The following is a 9350-nucleotide window of genomic DNA, read 5'->3' as shown; positions in this document are numbered from 1 at the left end:
GTCAGGCGGGGCAGGATCTAGGGGCCAGGCTGGGGGTGGCGAGGGTCTGACCTGCAGGTGTGGTGGACTGGACCACTAACGGGTGCCACTAGTGGGAGGCTCACACAGGAGGTGACACAGTGGCATCTGCAGTTGAGAATGGCCCACTCAGGAATGAGCTGTGCCACCTTTGCAAGGGAAGATGTCTCAGGACCTCACAAGCAAGCCAACTCAGAGAGAAAAGAAGATGCCCCCAGCCCAGGGTGGGGTGCGGAGGGTGGGACCAGGTGTGGAGGGGAGCTGTGAGAGGCCATTGTAACCGACAGCAGCAGTTCTCAAAGTGGGCCCCTGGGGACTTGATAGAAGTGCAGTTTTCAGGCCCCCCAGACTTGCTGAACCTGCAGCTGTAGGGCAGGGCCTGCAATCTCCTTTAACCAGGTGTCTTTCCGGCAGTTCCCGATGTAGGCTTGGGTGTGAGCTGACCTGGACGGCTGCTGAGGGCTTGCTCCGGGGCCCTGAAATGAAGATGGGGTGAGAGGGGCTGGCCAGCGGGGTGGACAGGGAGCTGGGTGGCAGGCGCTGGTTACAGGGCCCCAGTGACCAGAAAGAAGCCCTGTCACAGGAGCGGGGTGAGCGGTGGGAGCAGAAAGACCTCCGTCCGCGTCGGCGCGGCCCCTTGGGTGGGGGTGGCAGCCTGTGCGCGAGCCCTCCTGGAATGACACCCAGCCTGTTGGCCCTCTGTGTGGAGGGCTGTGATTCCCAGAGCTCTGACAATGTCCTGAGGGCTCTAGCCTCTTCCTTCCGAGCCTGCCACGTGCCTCTGTTTGTAACCCTGAAAGCCACCCCTGCAAGAACGAGCGGCTTCCGCAAGGGCACTGCTAGCTCAGGGGACCTGCGTGCCCTCGGCCGCCTTCCCCCCTCACCACGCAGCCCACACAGCGGGTCTGTTCAGCCTGTTCTCGGGAGGGAGCGCCGCCGCTGAAAACGCTGTTTATTCCTGGGCCCTGCAAGGCCCGGCTGCCCTGGCCCAAGCGGATCTTTTCAGCAGGGCTTTGGCATGGCCAGACAAAGTGCTCTCTCAGACTTGGGATGAACTGGGCCCTGTCTGGGGCAGTCGGTGCACTGGTCCAAGGGAGGCCCCCCGCCGGCCACGGCCTTATCTGGGCTCTGAGACATTGCAGAGCACTTAAGGGCTGTCTGGAGCTCTGGGCCGCTGCCCCCGCAGGCTGAGGGAGAGCCCCCGGGGTTTCCCTGCCAGGGGTGGCATGCCGCCGGCCTCCCTTCCTCCTCAGAGGTCGCAGAGATTGGTCTTTTTTCACTTTTGGCTGCAGTTTCACATACTAGAGGAGAGTGCACAGTCGTTGATGTAAAAATGGGCAAATTTCTACGAAGTGCTCTAAGCCGTGGGGCCTGAGTCACCCCACGAGCCCCACGGGCCCTTCCTCCTGCTCCGCACCCTCAAAGATAACCATTTCCGGCCTTCTAATAGCATAGGCTGGCTTTGCACTTCACGTGAACGGAGCCAAGCTCGCTGAACATGGAATCCGGCTCCTTCCGTTCGGCGTTATGGCAGTGAGGTTGAATGGGGGGGTCCCAGCCCAAGGGTTTCCAAACCCAGCAGCCCCTTCACCATCTGGCTTAACCCCGGGGCTCCCCTTTCAGTAAGAGTGAAAGCAAGAGAAATGACCTTGGCCTTCGAGGCCCCTTGCCAGCTGGCCCTGGCCCTGGCCCTGCCCAGGCCGACCGAGACCTCGTCTCCCTGCTGCCCTGGTGCCGTGCCTACCCTTGCTCAGGCCGATGCCAAGACCACCTCTGAGCCCTCGTCCTCGGGACTCCTGCTGCCTGGATTCCCCCTCTTCAGAGCTCAGCAGTACCCTGTGGTGCACCCCAACCAGCAAGCCCTGGCCCCCAGCCCCCTCAGCACCCCTCCCATTCCCAGGCCCTTGTCCCACTATGCCCTGGCACCCCAGCCTTTCATACCCACCGCCACGGCAGGTTCCTGCCACCTCTCCAGTCCCAAGGGCAGCAGACCCGCCTCTTCCCCTGCAGATCCCAAGGACTCCAGGCCCGCAAAGTGGCGTGGAGTTCTGCTACCCCCTGGCTTCCCCTTGCGGGTACTCCCCAGGACCAGAGACCCAGGCATTCAAGGCAAGGCTGGTCTGGGACCCCAAATTCTCCCAGGAGGAGGCAGGAGAACAGCTGTGAAAACCCAATTTTATTGCTGGGCCCTTCTCAACACTGTTCTGTCTTCTTCACACTGAAACGCACTGCCTCGCTGTGTCCCTGAGGACTCGGGGTCTTGGAGAAGTCAGAGGACATCCTGGGAGGTCTTTGAGTCTTGGAGAAGCCAGGGGACTTTCTGGGAGGTCCTCGAGTCCCCGTGGTGGAGGTGGACTTGAACCTAGGCCCGACCTGCGCCCACGCTGTTCTACACTGTGCGCCCGTCCTTTCTTATGCTTGGAGAAGGAGCTTTCCTGTGCTTTGTTGACAGCTTTGCTGGAGCGTTGTTTCCAGGAAACATCCACACATCTGCCCAGAGGGAGAGCAGGGCCCTGGGATGTCCTTGGGATTTTAAGAATGTATTCATTTGGGGGCCAGCAGGTGGCGTGGTGGTCGAGGTGCTGGCTCCCACGTGGCTGACTGCGGTGTGGACTTAGCAGCTTGCTTTCTCTCTCTCTGACGAGTACACATGCCCTATAGCAAGTTAAAATAATAGTCAATAAAATAAATAATTCTGAAAAATCTTTAAGAAAGAATGGACTAGCGTATTGCCCAGTTGCTTCAGTTCCTGCTCTCGTACATCACCTTGGTTCGCCTCGAGTGCTGCTGACTTTCTGTCCTTCCTTGGCACGAAGTAGATTCAATGAATGGCTGTCCTTCCCTTTCTGTGTGGGCAGAGCACTGTGGCAGCAGTGGCATCCGAGCTGGTCCCCCGTGTACCACTTGTGCAGATGCTCCTGACGCTGACCTTCGGGCTGTGGATCGCCATGTCTCCAAACCTGTTTCCCCAGAAAGCTGGGGAAACAATGGCCAGCACATTTAAATAATATGTGTCTTTATTTAATGGTATTTATTTATTTATGTTTTATTTGCTATAGGGCACATGTGCTCACCAGAGAGAGAGAGAGAAAATAAGAAAGCAAGCCACCAGGTCTGGGATTCGAACCATGGTTAGCTGTGGGAGAGTCCAGCGCCTTAACCACTACGCCACCTGCTGGCCCAGATGGCCACCACTTAACAGCATATACAGAGCTGAAGTGTGCTTCATGTTTGGTGGTGGCTTTCCCCCACTAAACGTGGACATTGAACAAGGTTTTAAAAAATCAGATTTAGGGAACCAGCAGTTAGCATAATGGCTATGTTGCTGGACTCCCACATAGTCGACCGCGGTTCGTGTCCCGGACCCGGTGGCTTAAAACTCACGCCGGGCGCGTGTGCGTGCGTGCCCAAGATCCTGAGAGGAGAATGGAGGAGAAGGGATTGCGGCGTGACCATCCCCCCTGGGGGGTGATTTCTCGCTTTCTGTCTCTATGTCTCTCTCTGTCTGTCTGGCGAGCGCACGCGCCCTACAGTGAAAATCTCTCAAAAAAAAAAAATCAGATTTACTTTAGGCAAAGAGGCGTTGAGAAGATGATGAGGAGAGGAAGGTCTCTTTGCTCCTGGCCAGGTTTCCGGTCAGCCTCTAACCCTCAAGCTCTAACCCGTATGGCGCTCAGCCTCTCCGGCTTTCGCACCAGCGGGCACTTCCCGAGGACGGCTGTTCTCACCTCGTCCGTTCCTCTCCTCTCTCGGCCTGCGACATCCTCCACCTGTGACCCAGACGGGCCGGAGAGGGTCAGCGCTGTGCCCAGGCCCATGGCGGGAGGGGCAGTGGCGGGAGTGGAGCCCAGGTTTGTCTTCCCGGACTGCCCGGGCTGTGGTCACGCACAGTTCTTACATGACGCTTCTGATCTGCTGGGGGATGGGAGAGCCATCAACTCCTGCCATAAATATTTATCAGCCACCGAGTGGTCAGACGGCGGGAAGGAGCCCCACAGCTCTGCAGCTGATTAATCTCCAGGAGGCTTCCAGGAAGCCTGCCCTTAAGCCGAGCCTTAGTGCGGAGCAGGACGGGTCTGCCTGGCCCGGGTCAGGGGTTGCATGAGCTGTGGGAACGGCATGTGCAAAGCAGAGCCTCTGGCCCAGGACAGAGCTGACGCTCACAGGCTGAGCCCTCGGATTCATCTTCCTGGCAGGCTTTCCTAAACACAAGGCAGATGCAGCTCCGGCGGAGGACACGGCCAACTTGAACCGCCTGCCCTCCTCGCTCGCTTCAGGGCGTTGCCTGTGAGGGGCATCGTTCCGGAGACAGCCGAGGAGCTCCTGGCTGGACTCGAGACGATGCCTCACCGAGGTCCTAAACTACTTCGCAGAGCCGAGCCGGATGGAGGCCACTGCTGGAGAGTTAGCGCTCAGTGGGGGCTTGCTGAGAGTGCTCCAGGCCTTCGGGAACTCCGATTCAAATCTCAGCTGCATCTCAACTGAGCCATGTACCCTCACGGTCTCGGTTCATTCTCTGCAGAGTCAAGCTGCAGCCCAGGCTCGGGGCAATGCTCAGACATCTGACGTGCCTCTCAGCTGGCCCTGGGCCGGGTCCCCTCGCAGCTCCGCGCCCTGCTATCTGGTGTGCTCTCCCGCTGTCTTGGAGCCTTATCTTGTTTGTGGTCGTGTGGTCGGTTTTGCAATTGCAGCAGAGAACAGAACCTTCCAGGGAGCCTTCCTGCCGTGTGGCAGTGTGCCGTGGGTATTTCATGCTATTGCTAAGAGGCCGGGGTGGGGATGGTTGGGCCAGAAAGTCCAGGAGGGCTTCTGGAAATGCTGTTTGCACAATGTACATGTGTACACACACTCCATGTGTATACGTGTACACAGACACCAGCCCATCCATGTGTCGTGTACATGTGTACATACGTTCCATGAGTATCTATGCACATAGACATAGCCCACCTGTGTGTCATGTATATGTGCACACACAGACACCAGCCCATCCATGTTTCTGTACACGTGCACACATGCTCCATGTGTATACGTGTACACAGAAACCAGGCCGTCCATGTGTCGTGTACATGCGCACACACAGTTGGCCCTCGGCATCCATGTGCGATTGGTCCCAGGACACCTGCAGTATGGAGCCCGCCAACACGAAGGCCGCCGTGTACGTGTACCGTTCTGGTATAGAACCGCGCACGCCTGCACTTCAGCTGACCCAGGGTCCCGCCAGGCCTGGCTCGGTGTGAGTGCCGGGTGAGGAGCTGCTGTCTCGTACTGTCCAGAGATAACAACGGGGCAAGTCTGTGTGCTCAGCACAGCCCGACCACTATGGGCCCAGCTACCTGGCACCTGACGGCACCTGCTGGCTGTCACCCGCGGTCGTCGAGTCCGTGGAGGGCTGACTGTGTACCCATGAATGACACCCGACGGCACCTGCTGGCTGTCACCCGCGGTCGTCGAGTCCGTGGAGGGCTGACTGTGTACCCATGAATGACACCCGACGGCACCTGCTGGCTGTCACCCGCGGTCGTCGAGTCCGTGGAGGGCTGACTGTGTACCCATGAATGACACCCGACGGCACCTGCTGGCTGTCACCCGCGGTCGTCGAGTCCGTGGAGGGCTGACTGTGTACCCATGAATGACACCCGTGTCTATGCTTCCAAAGTCACGTGACTGGCACCATTAGAGAGACTCTGTGCAGCTCTCCTCACTCGCCGCCGTCGTCTGAGAGGCATTTATGCTGACGTGTGGCCCTGCCCCTCCTGTCCCAGCACACGGCGCTCCCCTGGCCCCCATCCCCTCCCTGGTGGCCACCTGAGTCATGCCCACTGGCCGGGTTTTAAGCTCATCGGGTCACAGAGGCGCTCTGAGCCGCTGGAGGTTCTCCGCCCCTCCGTGAGACCAGCGTCTGTGAGCTGACGCCAGCAAGGCGCTCAGCCGTCTCCCTCCAGCGTCAGCGTTTCAGGTCTCCCTGCGCCTGACCTGCTGCGGCCGGCAGTGTGCGCACATGCCAGTGACTGGCGTGAGAGAGGAGAGGGGACCCTGAGAATTCCGCATTCCTGGTTGAGTCCCAGCAGGACAGCTCCATAAACAGAGCTCTCCTCCCCAGGGCCCTGGCCCAGCCTCCTGAGCACATCCCGGGGGCTGCAGGACAGGCCCGCCTCTCCTCCACCCAGCGTTATTTTTATCCGAAGCGCAGGCTCGGTCAGGACCCTGGAGAGTTTCCAGGGGTCGGCGATGAGAACGGCAGCCTTCTCTAGGTCCTTGGCTGGCTCTCCCCCTCCCGGTGCCAAGGCCTCTGCTCTCTCTCTTCCCACCCAGCCATGCACCCCCACCCCTGTCTTGCCCTTGATGACCCCTCCCTGGGCTGCCGTCTGTGGTCCCACACAACTGCACAGGTGACAACCTGGTGGTTGCACTGTGGGCAAAGACTGGAAAGGACTTTTCAAAGGACTGGGTCTCTTAGTTGCGGTTGGGTCAGCCTTGAGGCACAGCCACCACTGTCCCCATCCAGGCTGAATTCTGGAGCCCCTTCCTCAGTCCCTGAGACCCCTGCACCATCTTTGTCAGCCTGCTCCTGCCGTGTAGGCACCGCGGGTGGGCTTCCCCATCCGCCTGTGCGACCCTGCCACCAGCTCCTGGAAGGCGGGGCAGCGTCCTCATCCTCTTGTGTCGCTAGTTTCTATCCCAGCCTCCGGAAAGCAGGGGCTCCCTCAGGGGCGGGGGTGGCAGTGAGTCCTGTGGAGTAGGGCAGTGAGGGCGTAAATGGACACCCTCGCATGCCCTCCGCTGCTGTCGCTGTCGCTGTCGGCCAGGAGGAGGAGGTCTGTGGCTTGTGACCCTTTAATGAGCTGAAGCGTTTGGCCCCAGGGCGATCAGTCCTGTGCCTGCTGGAAAACCCCAGGACCTCAGAGCCGTCAGGGTGAGGCTGTGTCTCCACTTGCTGGAATGTGCTTTGGGCTGGCCTTGGGACCACTCTGAGCCTAGTTCCCTCATCTGTAAGACGGGGGTGCCATCAGTCGGATCTCGGTTGGTCCATCTGAGATAAGGTGATCAGCCCACCTAGGCGTGCGAAGGGCTCTCGGAGGGACCAAAGGCGTGGCAGAAATGCACCTAAGAAATTGGTGAACGTCTGTAACTTTGAAAAACTGTGGAAACGAAAGTTAGGGAGTTTTTGGTTTTAATTTGCCAGAGGTGCGCTCACCAGAGGTAGATGGAGGAGGCAGCCAGAGAGCACCCCGTGGAGCATGGCCACGCCCTTTCCCTTCTCTGTCTCTCCCTCCTTCTGGAATGTTTGGACGCACACGCACTTGAGCTCAAAGTGTTTTTCAAGCCGCCAGGTCCGGACTCCAACCATACACTCAGTCACGGGGACCCAGCCCGCCGTACCCACCTCCACAGGCTGGCCCGGGAGCTGCTTTGATTGCACTTGTGTTTGGGGCTTCTTTGGTTTTTGTTTTCTTTTGTTTGTTAGAGAGTGTGTAGGTACACCAGAGACAGGTAGTGGGGTGTGGTCGTGCTGCAATCCCTTTCCCTCTGTTTTTCCTTCCGTCAGAATTTTGGGCACACACACACGTGCCCCAGGGCCTGCATTGCAACTCAGCTGACCTGTGGGATAGCGCCCTGTGGACGGCCCTTCCCCACAGTGCCCTGGGCCAGCCCTGCTCAGCAGCACAGCAGGAAGGGGACCCTGGATCTGTTAGAGTCTGCTCAGAGAGAAGAGGACTTCCAGACACAGCCAAGTTTATTGGAGTTGACTAAGCAGACGGCGTATGGGGGACTCATGTCTCTCAAAACCCCGCAGCCCTGAGTGGAAGGAGAGGGGCACTTACAAAGGCAAAGCTCAGAGTCAGTTTTGGGCTAATGTGATTACGATGGAAATGAGGGGGTGAGGAGGAAGGGGGTTCCCATGTGAAGCAGTTATGGAAGCTGAGCCAAGCAGGTTCACTATATCTGAGGGTGCTCTCAGACCTTTGTGTAATGGTCCCCATGGCTCTGGGCGGGGGTCTGGGGATGGTCAGTACATTGCTGAGGAACAGCTAAACAAAAGGTTTCAGGCTAGCAAAGACAATCAGACTATTTTTTTAAAGAATTATCTTATTTAACTTTATTAATTTATTAATTTAAATTTGACCAGAAAGGGACAGAGAGAGAGAGGGAAATTGAGAAAGCAAGCTGCCAGGTCAGGGTCTCGAACCAGGGTCAGCCATGTGGGAGTCCAGCATCCTTTACTGCCACGCCACCTGCTGGCCCCGACAGTCAGACTATTAATCACTCTGCTCTGGGCAGGAGGAAGCAATTACACAGTAAAGTTCAAAGATGGAGGTGCTTCTGCTTCAGCTCTCCGAGCCGGGTGTTCCAGCCCACGTTACAGGGAACCGTGGGGCGTGTCAGGGCTGGGGCTCCAGGACCCCTCTGGAAAAATTCTGGGAAATTAGCTCATATCTGTCTGGCCCTGCTGATAACAGGTACCCATGCAGATGTGGTGTGGGCGCGCTTACCCCAAGTGAGTGCTAAACCGCAGCCAGCAGGTATCCCAGGCCACTGAGGCAGACCCCAGGGGTGTCGGGGGCTGGGGTGCGGCTCTGGCACCTCCCCTCTTTCCACTCTATTAAATCAGCTTGGGGCACTTTTCAAAGCTGCTCAGGGTCCTTGGCTGGGTTCTGGGTAATGTGTGAGGGGCTTGTGGGTAGTGCCTGGTGGTAGGCCACGGAGGAGGGGCTGTGCGGTCATCGGTGGAGGCCAGGCCACCACTTTCGGTGACATGAGCCCAACTTCAGAGGGACCGGCAAGTTTGCTGCCCACGCGGCCCGCCGCAGCACGTCCTGCCGTGGTAGGAAGTGACTGTCCCCTGGGGCGGGAGGCAGCGTGTACACATGCACAGAGTCCGCTCCTCGACCTGGGAGAGCAGGCAGTGACTCTGGGCGAGCACCCGGGCAGGAGAACCGGCCGGAGCGACCAGCCTGGATTCCGGTTCCGCCCGGCTGTTCACTGTGCTGGGCACCCCCGGCTGAGCCCCAGCTGCACACTCCCACCTGTGGGCCGTGAGCCTGTTTCCACATCTGCAGGAGGGAGTCGTGGCCGCTGGGTTCAGAGCAGCTGGTCCATGCCAACCTGCCCTCCCCGCCCTGCTTCCTCTCAGAGCCCTGCGCCCAGCTCTGCCCCAGCAGGCCCCGCTGTCCTGTCACCCCGCCGTCCCTGCCGGCCGGAGCCATGCGCTGTGTCCTGAGCGGTGCCACCCCCCTGGGGCTGCTGTGGCTGGTCTGCAGCGCCCAGGGCCTCTTCCTGCCCAACGTCACCCGCCTGGAGGAGCTGCTGGGCCGCTACCGGCAGGAGGAGCC

The 9350-nt window shown here is 59.1% G+C and overlaps 1 protein-coding gene across 1 annotated transcript in view; it reads left to right on the top strand.

Moving 5' to 3' along the window:
• The window catches only part of CRISPLD2 (cysteine rich secretory protein LCCL domain containing 2), a 56050-nt gene that overhangs the window by 5244 nt on the left and 41456 nt on the right, over positions 1 to 9350 (top strand). Inside the window, exon 2 of the mRNA XM_027773444.1 lies at positions 9152 to 9347. Within this exon, the coding sequence (XP_027629245.1) occupies positions 9223 to 9347 (125 nt within the window). The 5' untranslated portion in view covers positions 9152 to 9222. The remainder of the gene's footprint in view (positions 1 to 9151; positions 9348 to 9350) is intronic.

The sequence above is a fragment of the Tupaia chinensis genome, unplaced genomic scaffold (genome assembly GCF_000334495.1).
Source record: "Tupaia chinensis unplaced genomic scaffold, TupChi_1.0 Scaffold000355_1, whole genome shotgun sequence".
NCBI classification, from domain to species: domain Eukaryota; kingdom Metazoa; phylum Chordata; class Mammalia; order Scandentia; family Tupaiidae; genus Tupaia; species Tupaia belangeri.
This window is presented reverse-complemented; position numbering and strand designations above follow the sequence as displayed.